We start from the raw sequence: 24,769 nt of genomic DNA on the forward strand, positions 1-24,769 counted from the left end.
AGTTCTATTGGACAGTGCTGCCTTAGAGAATGGTGTTTTCTTGGTTGGATTTCCATGAGGAGGCCTGGATATCAGACTCTGGCATTCAAATGTCTTCCTAGTGCTCATGGAATACTGTAGACTCTTAGAAGCTCAGTATCTGAATATGCAACTACCGCCAGATGCCAGTAACCAGGGGATGGTTTCCTTTGCTTCCTGGCATTCTACCAGCATGAATTTCTTGCCTAGGAAAAGATGGCAGATTGATATGAATTACTTAAGGGTTATGGTGTATTTGATTTTTTTTTTTTTTACAAACTGTATCTTTTTTTTTTAATTGACTTTGTAAAAATGTTACATTAAAATATATATATATATATGAGGTCCCATTCAGCCCCACCACCACCACCCCACCACTCCCCCCCCAGCAACACTCACTCCCCTCATCATGACACATCCATTGCACCCGGCAAGTACATCTCTGGGCATCTCTGCACCTCATGGTCAGTGGTTCACATCATGGCCCATACTCTCCCATATTCCATCCAGTGGGCCCTGGGAGGATTTACAATGTCCGGTGATTGCCCCTGAAGCACCATCCAGGGCAACTCCAAGTCCCAAAGGCGCCTCCACATCTCATCTCTTCCTGCCACTCCCCATATCCATCAGCCACCATGTCCATTTTTCCCACTCCAATGCCACCTTTTCTCTGTGGGCCTTGGATTGGTTGTGTCCGTTGCACCTCTATGTCAGGAGGAGGCTCAGATTGGTTATGGTGTATTTGAGGAACATTATTATTCTTTGGAAGGCTTTGAAAAAATGTGAGGAGAATATTAGAAAGGGCTGGATTAAAGTTATCAGTGTTCATCAGGCGATTGGCAAAGATGTAGTACTCTCTTCTTGCCTTCCCTGTGAATAAAAGAACTCTCCATAAAAGTCTACAGAGGCTGAGGATTACCTGGTGGCACAGGGAAATTTGTAACTTATTTGCTTTTCATGAATGTGAAATTTCTGTTCTTATAACCGTGGAAAGATTTCCATCCTGTGTTTTGACTATTCTCATTAGTACAGTGAGTGGAAATAGACCTAATGGCCCATGATAATGGAGGAGGTGCTGTTACCTGCTGAGTAACCCTGGGATTTGGATTCATATGCTGTGTTCAGTCATGTAAACATGGATTAGTTGCTCAGCTTCGCAAGCTTCTATTCCTTCATTTGGAAAATACGGGATTTACCTCCTAAGCCCACAGAAAAGACTAACTAAAATAAGTGAGATGGGAACTGCCCAGTAGGTAGCATACTCTAAATAATCAGGAGATATAATTATCTTTTCATGGTCTTCCCTTTCTGGGAATGACCCTGTTTTGGATATCATGGGCTTACAATAAATGGGAGGTCCTATTTCTTAAGGGCTGCTTCCAATCCAGTCATTGCAAAAATTCTTCCTAACTGATTTGTGAATCACAAACTAAAGAGGTGAAGGTAAGGAAGGAGGTGGGGTAGCTCCTTTGTGCTAGGGACTGTGCTGATGCTGAGTACTGTGTACAGATCATCTCATCTAATCATAAGACTTCCACCTTAGCCTTTTGCTTTCTTTCTTAGAGACATTTGGATTTACAAAACAATCATGCATAAAATACAGGATTCCCATATACTATCCCATCGCCAACACCTTGCATTGGTATGGAATATTTGTTACAACTGATGATAGCACATTTTTATAATCGCACTATTAATTAAAGTCCATGGTTTAACTTAGGATTGACTGTGTAGTATATAGCGCCATGGATTTTTAAAAATTTTTTATTCTGTTACCATGTATACAATCTAACATTTCCCTTTTTAATCATATTCAGATATATATTTCAGTGCTGTTAATTGCATTCACAGTGTTGTGCTACCATCACCACCATCCATTACCAAACATTTCCATCATTCCAAATATTATATTGTAAAGTATAAGAAACTATCACAAGGTCCTTAAGATGCTTCACTACAATTTCTTCTAGGGGTTTGATAGGTCTAGCTCTTATATTTAGGTCTTTGATCTATTTTGAGTTGGTTTTTGTATATGGTGTGAGGCAGAGATCTTCTGTTTTGTTGTTGTTATTGTTGCTGTTGTTGTTGTTTTGCAATTAGAGATCCAGTTTTCCCAGCATCATTTGTTGAAGAGACTCTTCTTTCTCAATTGAGTGGTCTTTGCTACCTTGTCAAAAGTCAATTGGCTATAAATGTGAGGGTTGATTTCTAAGTTCTCAGTTCTATTCCATTAGTCTATGTATCTGTCTTTGGGCCAATACCATGCTGTTTTGGTTACTGCGGCTTTGTACTAAGTTTTAAGATCAGGAACTGTGAGCCTTCCAACTTCAATCTTCATTTTCAAGATGGCATTAGCTGTTCAGGGCCCTTTACCTTTCCATATAAATTTGATGGTTGGCTTTTCCATTTCTGCAAAGAAGGTTGTTAGAATTTTTATTGGGATTGCATTGAATCTATGAATTGCTTTGGATAGTATTGACATCATAATGATATTTAGTCTTCCAACCCATGAACATGGAATATCCTTCCATTTACTTAGATCTTCTTTAATTTCTTTCAGCAACATTTTGTAGTTCTCTGTGTATGAGTCCTTTACGTCCTTGGTTAGATTTATTTCTAGATATTCCATTCTTTTAGTTGCTATTGTGAATTGGATTTTTTTCCCCTTGATTTCTTGTTCATTGTTCACTGCTTGTGTATAGAAACACAATTGATTTTGGGGTGTTGTACCCTGCTACTTTGTTGAATTCAGCTTTTAGTTCTAGGAGCTTTCAGGATTTTCTGTGTATAAGATATAAATCCCACTTGATCATGATATCTAATTGTTTTAATCATCACTTTAGTCTGTAAGTGTTATATCCAATAGAGAAAAACAAAACAATCTAAATGTCAAACAGAACCCTGGGAATTTAGAATCATATGAATCATTTCAAAATAATATATTCCAAAAATACCTGTTGACCTGAGAAAATGCTCACGGTATAATGTGGAAAAAAAAAAAAATCAGTTCACCAGCTTCCTCTACAGATACTGGCCCAAAATATAAATAACTCAAATGTCCATTAGCAAGATTATGGACAAAATTGTGGTATATTCATGCATGGAATATTACGCAGTCATAAAAACGAATAGGCTAACTGTATGCAACAATATGACGAATCTTACAAGCATAATGTTACATGAAAAAAGCCAAGCTCAAAAGAATGCATGGTAAGATTCAATTTATATAAAGGTCAAGATGGGGGAAATTTAACTGTATTGTTTAAAGTGATAAATTGTAAGGAAAATCAAGGCACTGTTTATCACGCAAGTCAGTAATGATGACTCAGAGTGTATGAGGGAAGAGCCATGGGAGGCAGCCAGGGTGGGGTGTCTGACAATGTTTTTTATTTTTAATCTAAGTGGTGACTACTTTATATTATTCGTGAACTTGTACCTTTATGTCCTAATTGTATTTCATAACTTACATGTTTTGCAATCAAATAAAAACAAGGAAATACTACAGAACTACTTTTCCAGTAGGATCTCAATTATGCAGATTTCCATATGCAAAGAAGAAAGGTCAACAGTGGTTTTCTCTAGGCAGTGATATGTAAAGAGATTTCTACTTTCTTCCTTAAACATTTTATATTTTTCGAATTTCCTATAATTAACAAAGATGACTTTTATATTACAAATAAAACTACCAACTGCTCGGTTCTGGGCTTGTTGATTAATTACACCTCTGCACTGAGTCCCTTGGAGGAAAAGCATTCTCCCAGAAAGAAATGGGAAAGGAGGGCCGGCCACAAAATTGAAATCAATGAGAGGCCTCCACCACAGGTTCTTGTCATTTGTGCCAATGAGAAAGCCTTAGGGGTCTCAGCTGATGGAAATGAGCAGAGATAACTTCCTGGATTATCTCAGCACTTGTAAAGCACCCCTGCCGGCTCTCTCTTTCAAGACCTGGAGAACTGGCAAGCAGCTGAGGAAGAAGAAAGAGGTATTATTATTATTATTATTCAATAATAACTATCACTTTCTAATTTTTATTCTTGTCATCACAGTATTGTGTTGGGGGGATTGTATGCACTCATCCTAACATGGACAACCATTCTCTAAGATAAATATCATTATCCTTTATTTTATGCAGATATTCTAGCATTGGGAGAAGTCCCAGATTTCAGACTCCAAAGTCCATGGCTTTTATATGCCACCACAATTTATATCGATTCGTGAGCATGTGAAAGGTTTTTTTAAATTGTTTTATATCTTACAGTTCTGTAAAGTAGCAGATGTCAGGGTAGCTCTGAGAGGTTAGCTGATCTGCTAAAGGCACAGAGGCTGGTAAACTATAACTTTTGATGATAATTTGTTTTTTTGTTGGTGTTGCTTAAGGGAAAACAACTTTTTGTTCCTTTTCTCCATGGAAGGCCAATACATCTATGTCCTCTTAGAAAATAGTTATTACCTCCCACAGGAAGGGTGAAGATGAAAATGACAGAGTCCACGAAACGCTAGCTCCCTAACCCCGAGGGGAGGGAGCAGGCAGGTGCAATCTAGAAATTGATTTCTCGCTTTCTTCCCCCCCCCCCCCACCCCGCCTTTTTTTTTTTTTTTTTTTACAACAGGGTTTAAGATTAGGGTTTAGGATTTGGTGGACGTTCTAGCTGTGTAGTCACAGGATCTCCCTATGGACTTCCTCCCAGGGCTGCTCCTGTGGTTTCCACCCCGCCCTGAGGGAGTCACCTTCGGGGCAGCCTGCAGGGAAGGAGCATTCCAGGGTCCTCGCCCAGCTTTGGGAGAGAAGGCTTCCTCCTGGGCTCCTCGCGGCCCGCTTCCAGGGAAGCCTCCCCACGGGTGCTAAAACGGCTCAGGTCACGGTTCTCGGAGAGCCAGGGCTTTCCCACATGCGTCTTGGAAGGTGGGTTCGTCTTTTTGCCTGAAGGGAGAGGGCAGTGGCTTTTGCGTCGAGGAGGGACGGTTACGCAAAACGCTAGCAGGAGGAGGAAGCCGGGAGGGGAGCCGGTGAGTCAGAGGAGAGAAGCGGCTCAGCCTGGCTGGCGGGGACGCCTAAGCCCTCACAAGGTAAGAGGAGAGTTTCTCTGTACCCACCTCCAGGGCAGGGCCCTTGGCGCCGGGCGACTGGAGCGGGAGTATCAGATAACCTCGGGCAGCTAAGCCGGGGATTCGGCGGTGGGGTAGAGGCAGGGGGTGGTTGATGGAGCAGGGCTGGGTCAGACTCACCTGGGGAATCTTTCCGAAAAAGCACAAACCTGCGTACCAGGAACGCCCTCTACCCCTGCCTGGCTCCTTCCCCGAAAGGTCTGAAGGAGCCTGGCGGGCTGATGGAGCTGACCTGTGGAACGTGGTGTTGAAAGGTCCCTGATGCTTCGGATGAGGGCAGACTCTGGCTTTGGAGCTCGAGTTTCTGCCCTTCCTACAGCTTTTCCTGTGCTCTGGCAGCCGGGACTAGGAGGTTTGGGAAGCTGCCGATTTTCTCCAGCTCAGGTGGGGTGTGATCATGGAAAACTCACCTGGGGCCTGAAAGACCTAGGTTCTGATCCAGGCAAGACCCTGGGCAATTCATGACTGAGGAGTTAACCATTAAAAGTCAGTTTACTTGTTCTGAAAAAGGGGTGTAGATCATCGCTGTCCTACTGTATCTAATTGCGGGGCTGTCATGACTGTGGACAAGAGGACTTGAAAATTGTCAAATGCCATCCAGATATAAAATATGATTCACTGATGGGATCAGTGCACCAGCTATGATAGAGATGTCTATCTTGTATGACCTTGGAACTTCAAATTAGAATTGAAATAATTTTATATGCAAAGGCATAGCCAAGGGTTGATAATAAGTAATTGTGATTATCAATTTTTTAATAAAGTATTAGAATTTCTGCAGATCCGAGAGGCAATTTTGGGCCATTTAGCCACCATCCGCCTTTGCTTCCTCAAACAAACTCTTTCCCTCTTTGAAATTGGTCTTTAGAGTGTGTTGGGGAGAAAGAACCCATATTAGCTCAGTATCTGCTCACCCTTCCTTACCTAGATCAATGAGGGCAACTCTAACAGTAAAAATGCTCTACTAATGTTTGTTCATTTGGTCATTCATTGGAGACATATTTCTTGAGCACTTACTATGTGGCAGGCACTGTTTTTGGCTCTAGGGGCACAGCAATGGTGAGTACCCAGGTTGAGACTTGTTGGTGTGGTTATTCATTCCTATTTCCCGGGTTTTTAACTTGTTGCGTATCCCACCTAAGATCTGGGCTGGCTCAAACAAGGGAAATGGTCTATGGGACTTTGCAAAATTCCTTTTTAATAAATATATTTTAAAATATAATGCTCATGGATTTTCTAGTTTTAATACATGCTCAGTATAGAAAATAATTTTTTGGAATGAACATAACTCTGTCATATGGTATCAAACCTACTCCTTTGACCTTATTAGTCCTTGCTCCAGGCAACTGAACCATCTGGCTGTGTGTTCAAAAACTCAGCGGAATCATCAAAATTTTAATAGCTGATACTAAAGAGATATCCAGGTACGTTCAGAAAGGAGAGGTTTCTGTTTTCATTCCTTTATCTGCTTTCTTTTTTTTTAAGATTAATTTTTTTATTTATTTCTCTCCCCTTCCCGCCCCCATCGTCTGCTGTGTTCATTTGCTGTGTGTTGTTCTTTGTCTGCTTCTGTTCTTGTCAGCAGCACTGGGAATCTGTGTCCCTTTTTGTTGTGTCATCTTGATGCATCAGCTCTCCGTGTGCGGCACCACTCCTGGGTGAGCTGCCTTTTTTTTGCGTAGGGCAGCTCTCCTTATGGGGCACACTCCTTGTGCGTGGGGCTCCCCTATGCGGGGGACACCCCTGTGTGGCACAGCATTCCTTGCGCATATCAGCACTTCACATGGGCCAGCTTACCACACCAGTCAGGAGGCGCTGGGTTTGAACCCTGGGCCTCCCATATGGTAGGCAGACACTCTGTCCCTTAAGCCAAAATCCGCTTCCCTTTATCTGCTTTCTAGGAATTGATTTATTCATTAATTGAACAAATGTTTAGTGAACCCTAATAAATTGTAGGATTGTTATATATCAGTAAACAAAGATAAGACATAGCTTTTACCCTCATGTTTTCACAGCCTCGTGAGAAACATTTCTATTCAGGAATATACTGTAGAGTGGGATAGATGCTAACAGGAAGTTTGGGAAACAACTAAATCCTGGGAGGAAGGATGGTAAATTTCAGCAAGAAAGTGACATGTGGGCAGAATCTTGAAAAAAGGAAATTTAAAACAAAAAGAGTAATGGATAAGGGAAGAGCTGAGAAACAAAGGAGAGAGGCCACCATCAAAGCAAAAGATGAGCAGATGAGGATTGGGGTGAGGAGAGCAGAGGTCAAGCACACAGTTATGTAGCTAGAAAAGAATATTCAGGGAAGTGGATTTGGCTCAACCACTAGAGTGTCCGCCTACCATATGGGAGGCCCAGGGTTCAAACCCAGGGCCTCCCGACCCATGTAATGAGCTGGCCCATGTGCAGTGCTGATGCGCTCAAGGAATGCCATGCCACGCCACGCCACGCAGGGATGTCCCCTGCGTAGGGAAGCCCCACGTGCAAGGAGTGTGCCCTGTATGGAGAGCCACCTAGTGCGAAAAAAGCACAGCCTGCCCAGGAGTGGGGCTGCACACACGGAGAGGTAATGCAGCAAGATGACGTAACAGACACAGATTCCCAGTGCCACTGACGAGAATACAAGCGGACACAGAAGAACACACAGTGAATGGACACAGAGAGCAGACAACTGCGGGTGGAGGGGGAGGGTGGGGAAGGGGAGATAAATAAATCTTTAAAAAAAAAAAAGAATATTCAGCCAAGAAGATATAACTGGCAACTTTGGGATTGAGTCAGGTCACAGACTTATCACAACCACTTACATGCAGAGGAGGTTACCCTGCACGTAAGAGAGGAGAAGAGGTGGTGGTCAGAGTGGAGGAAGTCGCCATCAGAAGCCTGTGCAGCGAGCATTGCTGTTCTCCCCTGAGTGTGTTCAGCACACTGCTGAGCCCCCTTGCCTGGCTTCTCCAAGAGAATCCACCGCTACGGCTCATTCCCATCTCTACAGAAGTGAGCTGTGCCCAAGAGACATCCTGAAATAGGCCTTGGCTCGCCAGTCAACCCCATCAGGTGTTGGCCAGCCGCGGGGTGTTTCTAGAGCCCAGAGTCACGGGATGAGACACTCTTCACAAAAGCGTACCCTCTTTCCGGCCAGGGAAAATGCTCTTGGAAAGAAAAAAACAGAAACAGAAGCTGGGAGGCTGAGGCTGGGGTGGCAGGTGGCCTAGAGCAGGTGGGTTTCCCATGCGAATTCCTGAGAACCTTGGGAAACACAGGCCTGAGCGTGAGCAGGGAACCCAGGGAGAAGCCGGCTGCAGTCCCGCTGGCAGGCAAGGAGGGCTCAGAGAAAGCCGGATGGGGGGAGGGTGTGAGAGGGGGGAGGGTGTGAGGGGGGGGAGGGTGTGAGGGGGGGGAGGGTGTGAGGGGGGGGAGGGTGTGAGGGGGGGGAGGGTGTGAGGGGGGGGAGGGTGTGAGGGGGGGGAGGGTGTGAGGGGGGGAGGGTGTGAGGGGGGGGAGGGTGTGAGGGGGGGGAGGGTGTGAGGGGGGGGAGGGTGTGAGGGGGGGAGGGTGAGGGGGGAGGGTGTGAGAGGGGGGAGGGTGACCCTTTGAAAGGTCTGCTTTCCTAATCCCTAGGGAATGGTAGCTTTTTCCTGAAATAATTGCTTATAAAACTATCACAGTTTTCTGATAATTATACACAAATCGAGTTCCCTCGTTTATTTTCTCCTCTCTCTCCTGCTCCATTGTTTCCCATCCTTGTTCCAAACTTTTTCTCTCTGTACATTGTCCTTGGGAGAAGCTCTCTTGCAAAAGTCACCTCTTCCATCTTTGGGGGAGAAGCGCATCATTAGTCCATTATCAATAGCAGTCAAGTTTCTAGTTTCCTCTTGAGCTTAAAGAACTTTTAAAGAAGTAGATGCATGTCTTGGTCTTGTTTTAACCTGTGGACAAAGACTACTGGCTGAAATTACATTTAAGAACATTTCCCTGACATTTAACAAGGTGCTTTTTGGTCCTAAGTGAGAGACGATCCCACGGGATCCTTTGGCAGACAGGGAGGAAGGGCATTTTGTAATGAATGGGAAAGGGGCTTCTCTGCCATTGCCCCACATGGTTTGGCTTGGCTCATGCACACTTCCTAGAACATTCAGGGGACTTCCAAGGGAAGCCCAGGAGCTGGCAAAGCGTGCTCTACCTCTTCAGGAAGCTAACTATAAACTCCAAAGAGACACATCTGTGGCTGCCCATTTCCTCTTCTAGTAGCTCTGATTTATGACTGGGATGGATGCCATCTGAGCAAAAGACATCAAAGCTATACATGTGTATACTCTGTGTGTAACAGCTTCTGGGGATTTATCTTATACACATGAGAAGTGATGTGTGACCATAAGGGCCATTATGGAAGCAAAAAATTTGAAACAATACAAACCCATCAAAGAGGAAACTAGTTAAATTGTGGCACATCCATACAATGGAATTTTTTGTAGTGGTAAAAACAAATGAGGATATATATCTTCAAAAAAAAATACAATTTATAAAAATGAAGGGGTAGGGGAGTGGGGATCAGGGTATATGGGAACCTCTTATGTTTTTTATGTGTTTTTCATGTTTTTTAATGTAACATTCTTTGTAATCTATTAACTTTTTTAAAAAGTGTAAAAAATAAATAAAACAAATGAGGAAACTCTTTCAGGACTACTATGAAAAGCTCTCCAAGACATTAAGAAAACAAGGTACAGCACAGAGTGGATACTTTGCTACATTTTGTGCTCTAAAGAGAGAAAAAAATAAGAATACTTATACATTTGAATTTACCTGTCTACGCTTAAAGCAATTGAAAGGATACATTAAAAAAAGAAAAAAAACCCACAAACTCAGTTGCAATTTAGGGGCAAGTTGGGAAATGGGCAGTTTGAGGACAGGTGTTGGAAATAAACTTTTCACTGTTTAGTGATGACAAAACACCAGCTAGCAAATAAATACTAGCTGTTAGTTAACAAAGAAGAGATTACAGATTTAGCAACCTAGTAAAATTCTTAGGCTTTCTTTTCCCTGGAAAAATACTGTGATCCCTTTGAAAAGTATGTCAATACAAATAAACTAGAGAGACGGAAGCAGAATAGCAGCTATGTACGACAGGGGAGGCATCGAGAGACTGAGAGGTGATGAGTTTTGTTTGTTTATTGTTTTTGTTGGAATAATGAAAATGTTCTAGAAGTGATGAATGCATAATTATGTAATTATCCCAAATACCATTGATTGTACACTTTTGGATGGATTTATGCTTTATTAATATGTATCAATAAAAGTGATTTAAAAACTATGTCATTTTTCCTCTTTATAAATAGCTCTAAAAGTTTTCTAACTTATGACCACAAGCCTCTTTCACAGACACAACTGCTTGTCATAATACTTCCCTCACCTATTATTTGACATGTTAAAGACCTCAATGTAACAAGTGAGGCTATAGGCTGGCACGCATTCCCCTGATTTCCTTACTTGCATGCAGAATCTTAGGAAAGTCTTATTTTAAATTCTGAGTCTGCAGATCTAATGTCCATAATAATGACACTTTTAAAAAAACTTTTGAACCATGTGAATATTTCCTGTTAAAATTTTAAACTTAAAAAAAAAAAAAAATCTGGGCAATAGCAAACCCTAAATCCAGGTCCATTGAATGCCTGGAAACATATGCGCCTATTGGAAGGCCAAGAAGGGGGGGAAGAAAACACCACTGTTGCACTGTGCCAGTCATATAAGGCTCCTGAGTCTCTTTTTAGACGCGAGTTTCGAGTTGTCTCCTTAATGGCAGAGCCAAGTGTCCATGGCTTCTGCCATCTCGTCCCCTCTGGTTTGGTGTCAAACTATGAGACTGGGGATAAAGGGAATGGGTAGACTTCTGACCTTGCTTCTGTGTAAGTAATAAACTATCTGAATTCATTTAGGCTCTTTGTTTTCACCTACCAACTGTGTGAAAGTGTGGCAAGCCAACGTAAGTGCTGCAGTCGTGATCTCTGCGGCCTGTAAGCCAATATACTGCTACTTGGGGAATACCCTACTCAGAGTTGCCCAATACTGTTGGGAAGGTGTACACTGCACAACCCAAGGGACTGTCATCTCATCAAGGATTTAGATATTTATTATAAAAAATTTCTGGTAGGTGACAGTAAAGTATCTTGGTCCAAAAATATATATTTTAGGTTGATTTTGTAGTTAATGACTCACAGACTGTTGGCAACCCTGAATTCCTCCCTTCACAATCAGGGCTCATTTCATGTGAAAATCCCACTGTCCTTAGTACCATGCTAGAATACTGTAATAAGGGAAGTCTTAACTGTCTTTTCCACCTGACTCTGGATCATTTTGGGTGTCTTCTTTATCCTGTGACATAACTCTTGAGAGAGATAATAACTATTTCACATAGTATGGAATATTAACAGTTGAAAGGTGCTAACCATATCACTGTATGTCCAAGAAATTCTCCCTTCCAGCTTTAATAAAAAGAGAGCATGTCTTTCCAAGCAGTTTTACACCCTGCAGCCATACCTTCCAGGGGATCCTGAGAGAAAGTCCTGTGCTCAGCTGAAAGAAGGGAAAGTCCTGAGAAATGGCCTGCAAGGGCTACATAGAAACCAGGTTGCCAGGGAGAAGGTCTTCCCCCTATGTATCAGTTAATCATGATTGAGGTCAGGCATTCTCAGTAATCCAGTGGGCAAGATAGACTGGGAGGGAGGGAGTTGAAAAGCCTAAAATAAGTATAATGTATTGACTCACTGACTGCAAAGGACAGGAATTGATTTGCAGGGCGGTCCATGCAGCTGGTTGCAGGAGGGTTCAGGCGTTCCATCTGAGCCGGGTGGGGGGCCCGGGAGGTGACTTTGGCTGGAAAGGGACGGAAGGCACACAGCAAGCCAGCAGCCTAACCCGGCCCCTTCTGCTTGGTCCTCAAAGGTCTTCCGCCTCTGCCCAAGGATGCCGACCAAAAAAACCAGCCTCCTGCTGCTCCTGGTTTTCCAGACGGCCCTCTTGGCTCTGTTCTTCCACCTGTCGGGCCACCACCTCAGCATCCTGTCTCGGAGGGAGGAGCCCAAGCCCGTGCACGTGCTGGTGCTGTCGTCGTGGCGCTCGGGCTCATCCTTCGTGGGGCAGCTCTTCGGGCAGCACCCCGACGTCTTCTACCTGATGGAGCCCGCGTGGCACGTGTGGATGAGCTTCACACAGAGCACCCCCTCGAAGCTGCACATGGCGGTGCGGGACCTGGTGCGGGCCGTCTTTCAGTGCGACATGAGCGTCTTCGACGCCTACCTGCTCCCCGGGCCCCGGAAACAGTCCAGCCTCTTCGTGTGGGAGACGAGCCGCGCTCTGTGTTCCCCGCCCGCCTGCAGCATGTTCCCGCGGGATAAGATCATCCCCCCGGCCCACTGCAAGGCGCTGTGCCATCGCGAGCCCTTCGAGGTGGTGGAGGAGGCCTGCCGCTCCTACAGCCACGTGGTGCTCAAGGAGGTGCGCTTCTTCAACCTGCAGGCCCTCTACCCGCTGCTCAAGGACCCTTCGCTCAACCTGCACATCGTGCACCTGGTGCGCGACCCCCGCGCCGTGCTGCGTTCCCGCGAGCGCACCTCGGGCGACCTGGTGGTCGACAGCCGCATGGTGGTGGGGCAGCTGTGGGACCACATCAAGGAGGAGGACCGGGCCTTCCACGTGATGCGGGCCATCTGCGAAAGCCAGCGGGAGATCTACGAGGCCGCCCAGCTCCTGCCCGAGGCCCTGCGGCGGCGCTACCTGCTCGTGCGCTACGAGGACCTGGTCCGCAGGCCCCTGACCCAGACTTCCCAGATGTATGACTTCGTAGGCCTGAAATTCTTGCCCCGGCTCCAGACGTGGGTACAAAACATCACCCAGGGCAAGGGCCTGGGTAACCACGCCTTCCGAACAAACGCCAGGAACGCCCTCAACGTCTCCCAAGCCTGGCGCTGGTCCTTGCCCTACACAAAGGTTGCTCGCCTTCAGAAGATCTGTGCTGCTTTGATGAATTTGCTGGGCTACCGCCAAGTCCTGTCTGAGCAAGAGCAGAGAAACCTGTCGCTGGACCTTCTGTCTCCCTTGGACCTCCCGGAGCAAAACGACCGCCAGGGCTGAGGAGGCGCTGCCCCGCCCAGGACCAGCCTCAGCCACGTTACCTGAAGGCTTGGGACCCTGAACTGTCTCTCTCTAGGTGTACCTGCGAGCATGAGTCGCACCCACACACCCTCAAGCAGAGAAATCTGTGTGCCTAAAGAGACTCAAGATCCCAATGTGATTGGCACAGGGCCTTTCTCAGGCTCTCTGCATACCTTGGAGAGCTTGTGGCCTGAGTCCTGCTGAGCATCAAGCAGTACCAGTGGAGTAGATCCATAAACTTTTGTCTACCTCTTGCCCGATGGGAAAGAGGAGAGACAGTAAAAACCAGGGAAATGGACCTTCGGTCAGCGAGCTCGCCAGCAGATTCCATAGGGATGTGGACACTGCACGCGCCAAGCTCCCGGCGGATTCACGGAAGGGAGCTAGGGCAGGGTTGGATGCCTACCTGTGAATGTGTCCCTCACAGTTATTGGTTATCACAAATAAGAAACAAAGTCTCTGCAAAACAGAGCAAGCTCTTAAATTCATAGAGTGGCTGGGAGCAATTTGGAATGTTTACTTACCACGAAGAAGACGTTGGCCCATGCCGCTGCTATCCATTACAGTAAAATTCCAAAATAAGATTCTGGTTGGAATGTCCCCTTTTGTGCTTTCTCCTTACTAGTAATGAACACTCATTCCTATGGGATCCTAACCTGAGAACGTGATCCTTTTTTGTTCATTTTTGCTATTTATCACCTACATGCAAAAAATTGTTAACACAATGTTTGGTGTCAGATGATGGACTAAATCTAAACTGATTCATACATTGCTCTGTTTAGTATTAGTAGAAAATAGACAATCAGCAGCTAAGCCCTTTTTCTCTTGTGCGAGACGCAGGTTGTAATAAAGCTGTAACACACCCCATGGGGTCTGGGGAAGAGGAGCTCAGTTCTAAGGTAATTGGAGCTAGTCAGCTTTCCTGATCACCCTCTGCTAACAAGAGTCTCCCCCAGTCCTTGCAGCAGTCCCCAAACCTAGTTTTGCATCAGAATCCCCCGGGGGCCCTTGTTAATGCATGTTGCCATGCCCTCCCTCAGGACTGCTGGCATCAGGGTCTCCCAGGGTGGGCCTGGGATTCTGTGTCCTTGTCAAGCCACCCTGTTGACTCTTCCACTCCTGGCTGCCAATGGTATGCCCTGCCATGAGCAGCAACACCGTTCGCCCTCTTGCTCCAAGATGGGCAAATTTTCCTGCTCAATGTGCATGCTGCGCACTTTGGACCCTGGTGCTGTCCTCAGATTGGAAGGAATAGGCCTAAGTATAGTCTGGAATGCCACTGGCCTTTGAGTCTTAATTGTTTAAAAATAGATCTCGCTTTGTCCAAACCTGAGAGATACTGTCATTTCATCTTTCCTTGTGTTTCTCCTCCCACTTTTGCCATGCTTCTCACTTCACTAAGCTCCTCAATTTTACCGAGTAGCTCTACTGCTGCTCTAGCCGCCCAATATGCTCAAATGGCTCCCTAAGCCAGCTAGGTCTGTTGGAGTTCATTTACATGTGGCTTCACAGGAGTGAATTTATTAACACCCAAACCCAAGCCACTCTAGAAACTGCTCAGGAGCACAGGCTCTCCCAGGCAAATTCTTCTGGACTCTACAGACCTTCTGCAACTGCATAGGAGTAAAATTTACCCAACACTGAAAATGAGGCCAGGGCAGCAGTGATGGTGCACAGTGAAGGGACTGGTGAGAAGACAGGCAGTGATGGACTTGACCCTCTCTGACTTCCGCTTGGAAATTCCAGCCTTGGCCTGAATCATTTAAAAGTTACTGACTTCCCATAGGAACCATATGTGTGCAATTCTGGAGTAAAGCTGAACTGTCTGCTTGTCCTTCTCCAAAACGAGGGATGAGACTAGCTATGTGGAAATCTCAGGAACTCATTCAAGCTTTGAATTTAAGTATAAGCATCTTTAATTCCTATATTCAGAGTCCTAGATGTCAGGGAACACATGGAGTCCAAACATCTAGTAGCCATCCTCCTAAAGGACAGTCTACTTGTACTATCCAGTCAGCAGCCACCAGCCACATGTGGCTTTTTAGACTTTAGTTAAAATTTAAAATTTAGTTCCTCATTCCCACTAGCCCCATTTTAAGTGCTCAGTAGCCACATGTAGCTGGTGGCCACCATTGTTGGACAGCACAACTCATGTCTATTGCTGCAAAAAGTTCTATGGGAGCAAGGTGGTGGTGGTATATGGGAACCCCATATGATGTTTATGCGTGTTTTGTGAGTTCACCACTTCTATACACTTATTGCTTATGCATTTCCATGTATGAATGATATACTTCAATAAAATTTTATTTTTTAATAAAGTTCTATTGGACAGTTCTGGTCTAAATTTATTATTATTTTTAAGATTTATTATTTCTCTCCCCTTCCGTTCCCCCACCCGCCCCAGTTGCCAGTTCTGTGTCTATTTACTGCGTGTTCTTCGTCTGCTTCTGTTGTTATCAGAGACATGAGGATCTGTGTTTCTTTTTGTTGCATCATCTTGCTGCGTCAGCTCTCCGTGTGTGTGGCACCATTCCTGGGCAGGCTGCACTTTCTTTCGCACTGGGCGGCTCTCCTTATGAGGCACACTCCTAGCGCATAGGGATCTTCTACGCAGGGGACACCCTTGCATGGCACGGCACTCCTTGCGTGCATCAGCACTGCGCATGGGCCAGCTCCACATGGGTCAAGGAGGCCTGGGGTTTGAACCATGGACCTCCCATGTGGTAGACGGATACCCTAACCACTGGGCCAAGTCTGCTTCCCTAAATTTAATTTTATTTGTGTTGACATTTTACTCCTAACTTTGAACATTCCCCCCAAAAGGATTTAAAGAATATATAATTATAATATGGCATTTTTATATAGCACAAGGTAATGTTTAGTGTAAAATCTTGCTAAATGACCTTTTTAAAAACCTGGCCTGGGAATGAATGAGACTTCGGTGAGCATTAAACCACGTAATAAGGCTGATGAGAATATCCTACGGGCATATTCGGGTGGGCAGCCACTGGCATTCAATGACAAAAGTGGCACACTCAATTGTGGAACTCAGTTTGGGGAACTGAGTAGGGATGCCAAGTATATAGAACGGTATTTGACTAGACATCCTTTCCAATTTGGAGACATCCATTCTATCCCCAAACCCCAGCAAAAGAATGACATTTCTTTGCCTCCCCACCCGATTTAACTGCATAGGGTCTAAGGATGAGTTCAAACATAGATGTGGGACAAAGTCAATCTAAACGTCTTAGCGCCAGTATTCAGGTTTGGGGAAGGAGCTCTCTCAGGTCTAGAATAAACACAGTGGCTTGAAATACCTAATTGCAAGAGAGCAATAGAAGTCTTTACAAAAACAATGGGGCAAATGCCCAAGCCCTACACTATTGGGGCTCCCAAAGTTTCCTGGTAATTTTTGGAGGGTGAGAAAGGGATCATTTTTTAAACAAAGGGACTTTAACTGAAATTTAATTTAACTGTGTTTCCATCTACGGTTAATATATATTTCACTTTCTATATAAGGTGAACAATTGCTAAGTGTTTCATAAATTTTTATTAAAAGCTACTTTCTTTTTCAACTTATGAATTGTGGTTATGGAGAGAGAAAGGTAAAACCAACTTCTGATGATTTTGTGCAAAAATCTACATTCAGTTGTCTGACACATGTTTATCAAAAAATAGTTGACAATTTACCATGTGATTTAAATGCAAGATAAATCTAAATTAATTTCCTTGACTATGTATATTATTGCAACTTTATTGAATTACTTTCACAGACCTGCAGAACAAAATTAAAATTAGTATATTTGAGGGACATTGTCCAGTGAACAATAAGTCTCTGATAGGCATTAATTGGGAATCCCCAGTAGCCTATTGAGAGTCATGCCCTTGCTCTGTATAAATTCCTTGGTCATTGAGAGGAAAGTTTTATTTTTATTTTATTTTATTTTATTTTATTATTTTATTTTATTTTATATTTGAGGTACCAGGGCTGGGGATTGCACCCAAGACCTTGTATGTGGGAAGCTTGTGTTCAACCACTGAGCCACATCCTCTCCCAAAAGGTTATTTCTTAAGTGTGGTATTCGAAGAGGAAAAAAAAGGAATAACAAATAAAGTCCTCAGCTAAAGGGTTTCATTTGTTCAACACGTGTAATGAGCATCTACGACGTGCCATGTACTGTTCTAGGTGCTGTGGAGACAGCAGCGAAACATAACAGGCGAAGTCCCTGCTTTTGTGAAACAGACATCTTAGTCTGTAGGTGGCTGGGGAACAAACAATAAAGGTATGTCAGATGGTGCTAAGTAAGCGGGGTAAGGCATTCGGGGCTGAAGGGGATGCTGTTTTACAGGTGGTGCTAAGGGCCGTGTTCACTGAGAAAGTGACCTTGGAGCAGAGACCCTTGTGAAGTAGGGGAGCACATGGGGGTCTGGGGCCAGCGTGCTCCAGGAAGTGTCAATGTCAAGATGGACAGAATCAGTGAGGGCTTCATGGGAACCTGTCCTGTGCTTGGTACTCTGCTGAATGTTGTGTAGGATGAAGTACAGACAGTACAATCAAGATGGTGCTGGGGGAGGCGACACGCTCAAGAGCATGGGCTCTGGAACCATGCTGCTGGGTGACCTTGGGCCAGTGCCTTAACATCTCCATGTTCAGTTCCCTCAACTGTAAGGTGGATAGATCAATGACAGTACTGACTCTTTAGGACTTTTTTTTGTGGGAGGGGATCTAAATCCTCTTTGGGAAGACTAATAAGTTAATATTTAGAGTGAGATTATCAAATGTCTGGCGTGTAAAACTCTCACCAAATATTATCTCTGAATATCATGGTCACAGTGCTAGCCTTGGCTCTCAAGGACTATCAAGCTATTTCTGGTTCCTTCTTCATTAAGGCAGTGCTTAACAGCACATCAGGAGCCATTTATGGCCATTTCTGTTCATACTGATATGATGAAGGGATTGATACTTTCTGATGGTTCTCTACATCAGTGTTTCTCAAGTGGCAATGATTTTGCCCTCCCGACATTTGGTAGTCTGGAGATATTTTTGATTGTCACAACTTGGGGGAAGGGATGCTCCCTACAATGCACAGGACAGCTCCCATAACAAAGAATTATCCAGCCCAAAGTGTCCATCATAATGTGGCTGTTGAGAAGCCCTTTTCTGTATTAACAAGGGATAAGGAGAAAGAGCTGATGATTCTAATGGATTTCTCTGCCTTAAAAGCATAAATTCTGCCTAAAACCCTGATGTGTCATCAACTCAAGATGTCTCTTTTAGTACCCAGTCAACCCACCTGTAATTAAAACTACAGAGCAGTATCCCAGGAGTCTGCTGAGTGCAGTCGAGCTTCCTGGAGCCAGTCACCCCAGGACCAGGCTGAGCGTTAACTGATCTTGGCTCAAGTCCACTCTAACTCAGCCAGCTGTGGCAAGAAGAAGAAAGGATTCAAGGGGCAAAACATAGTAATTTGGGTCCCTGGAGACCACGGGTAGGACAAATGAACCTAGAAGCTCATTGTGCTAGACAAATGAGTTGCCTAACTTGTCTGGGAACAGGAGATTCATTCATGAATGTCAAGAAGTCCTATGAGAACCACAGGATTTAGAGCAGTGTCTCTCATCTTTTTTTTTTTCATTAAGACTCTGTACCCCCAACGAGCCTTTTTAGATATTTTTTCCTAATCACGTCCCCCACCAACATTTTACTCTCATAAATATACTGTATATCTGTTTTATGTACTTTGACCCTGTGGAGGACCGCACACCATTGTAATGTCAACAATGTTATTCCCCCCACCCCACCCCAGAATTAGTTTTTACCTCCATGTGGGCAAAATCACCTCTGTTGAGAATGAATGATTTAGACCACTAATATTTTTTAGCTTCTTTCCTAACCCCATCCTTTTCATTTGTCTTCCCTCCCAAGCAAAAATCTTCCTTGAATTCGCCAATAATAATTGTACCCAGCTTGAGAAGAATTAAATGTGATTAAGTAAAATATCATGTGTGAAAACATTTAGTAAATCATAAAGGCCTATGAAAATGTTGGTTGTTATTTTAGAGTGAAATAATACAAGTAACTCTGATTGTCCCGCTCTCTACTGCCAGACCTAATCCTAACTATGAGGGATGGCCATTGGTCCTATTTTCCTTGCCAGTTTTCAGGTGGGCTCTTTATGTCCTAGAAGAATGATAAGGGAGCTTTTGTGGAGTTTTTTAAATTTATGATAGGAATCAAAACAAATGTACTGGGCATGTGGTGCAGCTGGTCATAGAGGATGAGGTACACGTGAGAAAAAGTAAGCCATTGCTCCTTCTTAAATCAATGGGGATTTAAATAGCTAGCTACAGGTAAAGTAAACATGTTGAATGAAAAGGAATAAAGGTTTCTTCCTTATAGGTAAGGTGAAGGGAAAGATCCTTTGATTACCTGATCCATCATAAACCAAACAGTGAGACCTTAGCGGATGCAACACATACACACACAAAGCATTCTGGGTGCAAATAAGCTTGAAATTTAAATTTTTGACTATACAAAATTTAACTATATTTTTAAAACATAAGATCTTCACATCCTGTGTGGTTAAGTTCATGTGTCAACTGGTATAGGTTTTGGTGTCCAGTTGTTTGGCCTGATAGCAACTGTATGGACATTTCGTGGACTTAAATCATCAGCCAGTTTATCACCTCCATGACTGATGATATCTACAATCAACTGAGGAGACTGCTATCAGCCATGAGTGATGTCTCATCCAATCAGCTGAAGACTTTAAAAGGAGAAGTGATTATTTCAGCAGTCAAAAGCGAGAATTTCCATCTTCTTTTGAGCTAGCCAGCTTGTCCTGGGAAATTCATTGAAAAACCTTCGTTGGAGTTCCCAGCTTGCAGCCTGCCCTACAGAATATGGACTTGCACAGCTCCACAGTTGCAAGAGACAATTCTTATAAAAGTCTCATAATAATACAGATATCTCTTGTTGGTTCTGTTTCCCTAGAGAACCCTGACTAACACACAACCTCAATTACATTCATGTGCATATTAAAAAGGGAGCAGAATGTATAGCAGTCGTTCTAAACTTATTTGGCCATGGAACAGTGTTTTGTTTTGTTTTTTCTCAACATAGCCATTCATGTCTAACTAGAGAATATTTTGAAAAAGACCAGTATGGGAAATGCTGAATTGTCTTCAGCTACCATAACCCTGGATACACCCAGCTCTCTGTTTTCTCTTTGCCTGCTGGCAGTCCAGGCAGGCAAATGCTGAATGGAGAATAATCACACAATAGGGCAGACTGATTTAGAAGGAATTATGATCACTACTTAAATTTATGATCACTTCAACACTCACTTGCAACCTTTCTCCCCTCTCCACGAGAACTCTCTCCAACCACTCCTTAACTACATACCTTCCTCCTTCATGCCGGAGAAAGGTAAAACCTTCAGCTATAAATTGTTGAACTCTCCAATACCAAACATCTAAAAGCTCTTTGCATTCTTTCTTCCTTCTTATATTTTGTTACAGTGTGGTTATTGCTTCTTCTCCTATTTAAGGTTGGTTGCCCCAATGGAGCACTGGATTCCATCCCTCCTACCTTCTCAAGAACTATATTTTTATTATTCATTCCCTCTCCTCTAAACTCAACATCACTTAAACTGCATCTTTCTCTTTGACTTTTTAATTCTCAATTCTCTCCCTTTTTGGGAAAAAAAAGAAACCAACTCTCCCTTATTCCCCTGTCCTTATTCAACAGCCAAACTTTCCTCACCTTCACAGCCAAATAGCTCAAAAGAGTTGCCTATATTTACTGATTCTATTTTCTCACCTTCCACTTCCTCCTCAACCCATTTGAATCTGGATTTTTATTTCTTCTCTCCACTGAAATAGCTCTAGCTAACAACAAAAATTAAATTCCATGTCACTCCAGTAGACATTTTCCAGTTCATTTCACCTGATCTCTCAGCAATAACTGACTTTACTGAGCACTTCCTCCTCTTTGACACACTGTGCCCTGGTTTTCCTTCTAGGTCTCCAGCCCCTCCTCAATTGCTTCCTCCCCTCTTCCCCTGTTCCCTTCCTCCCCACTTCCCCTCCTTCATTCCCTCCTTCCCTCCTTCCCTCCTTCCCTCTTTCTTTCTAGAATTAGTCTATTCTACCTAGCTATTAAATGTTGGGTTTCCTCAAGGCACAGACAGAGAACCTCTTCTTTTTGCTCTATGCTTTCTCCCTAAATCATCTCATCCATGCCCATGATTTTTAAAAGCCACTGTAGCAGTTTGATATGGTTATGAATTCCAAAAATAGATATTGGATTATGTTTGTAATGTGGTCTGTACCTGGGCATGATTAAATTATGATTAGGGCTTTGATTGGGCCTTGTCATTAGGGTGTTGAGTCCCCACCCCTTGGTGGATGGGGGCTCACAGATAAAAGGCATGGCAAGGACAAAGTTGAAGATTTTGATGTTGGAGATTTGATTTGGAGTTTGATGCTAGAGTCTTGAGCTGGAGCCCTGGGAAAGAAGCACAAAGAGGAAAGAGAAGCAAGCCCCAGGAAGAGAGGACCTGAGCCAGGAAAAACATACAGAGGTGTAGAGATGGCTCCTTAGACACAGCAGAAACGCCAAGGAGAGAAACAGAGCCATTTGCCTGATAGTCTACAGCTGACCTTGTGGAGAGAGGCAAAATCTAGAGAGTCTCATAGACTACAGCTGACCTTGTGGAGAAAACAAAGGACCTGAGCCCAGAGAGAAGAGAAGATCCCAGGAAGCCTGAACCCTGCAGACATTGGCAGCCATCTTGCTCCAACATGAGGAAATAGACTTTGGTGAGGGAAGTAAATTATGCTTCATGGCCTGGTATCTGTAAGCTCCTACCCCAAATAAATACCCTGTATAAAAACCTACCAATTTCTGGTATTTTGCACCAGCACCCCTTTGGCCGACTAATACAACCACCTATATGGAGATAATTTGTAAATGTGTATCTTTGGCTCAGAATTCTTTGAGTTCCACACTTGTAAATCCAATCACCTATTTGACAAATCTAAAACATCTCAAAAGACACTATCGGCTCCACATATCCAAGTACTGAATCCATGATATTCCCTTCCTCCATCCCAGAATAAGCTGAACCTCTACAGTCCTCCCGGGTCTCTTTCCCACCTTCCACCCTGTCACTAAATAGAAAACCTGGACTTTGCTCTTGGCTTCTTCCATCAACCAATCACCAAATACTCTCAATTCTATCTCATCATTTCTTAGTTCATCCACTTCTTTTCCCCAAGCCTTTACCCAGCTTTGTTCACAACATTATTATCTCTTTCCTGAACTGACTGGTCTTCCTGTCTCCAGCCTGCCCACTTCAGTCCAGAATCTACACTGTAGTAAACATTCAGAAAATCCAAATTACTTAATATTACTTGGAAAGCCTTTCATGATCTGGCCCCTTCTTCTTTCTCTTCTCACTCCCCCTTAGAGTTTATTTTCCACCCATCTCAAATTTATAGTACTACCAAAGTGTACCATATATACTTTTGCCTCTGGGTTTTAGATCATGCTATTTCTCCCACCTGGTATACATTGTTCTGACCCCTAATTTGTCTGGATAATTTTTCTGGTCCCTTAGGTTTCAACAAAAACAACTTCTCTGCAAGATTTTCCTGTCTTGACCCCAAGTCTCTGTTGGGTGCCACTTCTATGAGCTTTTTCTTATAATAACATTTATCACACTAATAAAACCACCTAATTTACATGCTCTTTGACTAAGCTCTTTGAGGGCAGAGATTGTCTTATTCACTGTGGTATATCTAATGCCTACACAGTACCTGGCAGCACATAGTAGGCACTCAATAAATATTTGTTTAATGAATGAAGACATTGACCACATCTGCATTATCTGTGAAGGGCTCATTCTTTATGTAATATTTATGGAAAAGGAACACTTAGCCTATCACAGAAACTTCTATTCTGAGAAACACAGTGACATGTTTAAAGTTTCAGATAAGAAAGAGCCAACATTTAAAAGTTTCCTGTTTGAGAGAAATAAGGGAAGTTAAAACTTAAAGCCAATGGTTCAGAAGTGCTCGGTCAAGTGGGCTGGCAGCTGGTGGACAGCAGGCAAAGCAGACATCCAAAAATTAAGTTGACTTGTATTTTTTTTAATTGTCATTTCTTAAAATCTTTTTTTAAAGATACATAGATCACACAAAATATTACATTATAAAATATAAGAGGTTCCCATATCCCCCACTTCCCACACCCCCCACTCCTCCCACATCAACAACTTCTTTCATTAGTGTAGTACAGTCATTGCATTTGATGAGAACATTTTGGAGCAGTGCTACACGTCATGAATTATAGTTTATGTTGTAGTTTACACTGTCTCCCAGTCCATTCAGTGGGTTATGGCAGGATATACAATGTCCTGCATCTGTCCCTGCAATATCATTCAGGACAACCCTAAGTCCCAATGTGACCTTACTGTGGCAAGATTAGCTGGAAATTATGCTTGTTTTCTGAAGCACTGCATGTGTTCATAGGGTGTAGCATATAAGCTAATCAATAAATTGCTTTGCCACCTGGAAACATTTGATAAATACTTGGTGACTGTTTATACTGCTGGCTGACTGCTTTACAATCTGGTCTGTAGCCAAATCTCCAAGGAGGAAGGTTCTGCTTTTTTTTTTTTTTTTTTTTACTGCCTCTCCACCATCAGAAGGACACTGAAAATGCAATATATGGTTAAAGGACCTGCTTGGGGGAATGGAGTCATCTTGATTCTTTCCCCTTACCCTCCATATCCTATCCATCAGGAAGTCTTGTCAGCTCAATTTCCTACAATATACTCACAGACTACCTCCCCCATCTTCATTGCTATAGTATTCATCCAAGTCAACCTGACATCTTATCTGAACTGCTACAGCACCCAGCAGATTGGTCTCTTGTCCCTTTTATTTCTGTGTACCAAAATTCACTCTCCATTTACCAGCCATATTAACCTATTAAAAGGGCAAATTAGATGATGTCAATTCTCTGCCTAAAATTCTTCAGTAGAAATAGCCCAGGTGACCATCAATGGGAGAATAGATAAACAAATCGGCAAATTCATACTATGCAATACTATCAATAAAAAAAGGAATGGACTACTGATGCATGAAATAACAAGTATGCCTCTCAAAAGCATCAGGCTAAGTGAAAGAAGTCTTACAAGAGAGTTCATACTGTATGATTCCATTTATATACAGTTCTAGAACAGGAAAAGCTAATTGATGGTAGGAAAAAATCCCTCTTCCCCAGCCTCCAGCCTAGGGCTGTGGTTTCACTCTAGGAGGAGCAGACAGTCTGTGTCTCTTACCCTCAGCTCCATGTTGACTCTAGGGAGGTGGTGGTGATTGACTGTGTAGAGAATGAGGGAACTTTGTGAGGTGATAGAAATGTTCCATATCCTGATAGGGGTTTGGATTACATAGGTGCATGAATTTGTCAAAACTCAGTGAA

General features: G+C 43.5%; 1 protein-coding gene across 2 annotated transcripts; it reads left to right on the top strand.

Annotated features, from left to right (window-relative positions):
* Nucleotides 1-4,659: 4,659 nt before the first annotated feature.
* On the top strand, nt 4,660-15,593 carry CHST4 (carbohydrate sulfotransferase 4). Of its 2 annotated transcripts, none has more exons than XM_012530152.3 (2): nt 4,660-4,921; nt 12,067-15,593. In XM_012530152.3, the coding sequence occupies exon 2, from the start codon at nt 12,088-12,090 to the stop codon at nt 13,252-13,254; it is 1,167 nt and encodes a 388-aa protein (XP_012385606.1). In that variant the 5' UTR covers nt 4,660-4,921; nt 12,067-12,087; the 3' UTR covers nt 13,255-15,593. The 2 variants fall into 2 exon arrangements, with proteins under 2 accessions (XP_012385606.1, XP_004448878.1); XM_004448821.4 differs by lacking the exon at nt 4,660-4,921 and adding an exon at nt 4,928-5,085.
* Nucleotides 15,594-24,769: the final 9,176 nt, after the last annotated feature.

This window comes from Dasypus novemcinctus, chromosome 18 (assembly GCF_030445035.2).
Source record: "Dasypus novemcinctus isolate mDasNov1 chromosome 18, mDasNov1.1.hap2, whole genome shotgun sequence".
Taxonomy (NCBI): Eukaryota; Metazoa; Chordata; class Mammalia; order Cingulata; family Dasypodidae; genus Dasypus; species Dasypus novemcinctus.

What these genes read in the sequence shown, in the direction of transcription:
- CHST4 (XM_012530152.3), top strand. Translation starts at nt 12,088, where the DNA reads ATGCCGACCAAAAAAACCAGCCTCCTGCTGCTCCTGGTTTTCCAGACG.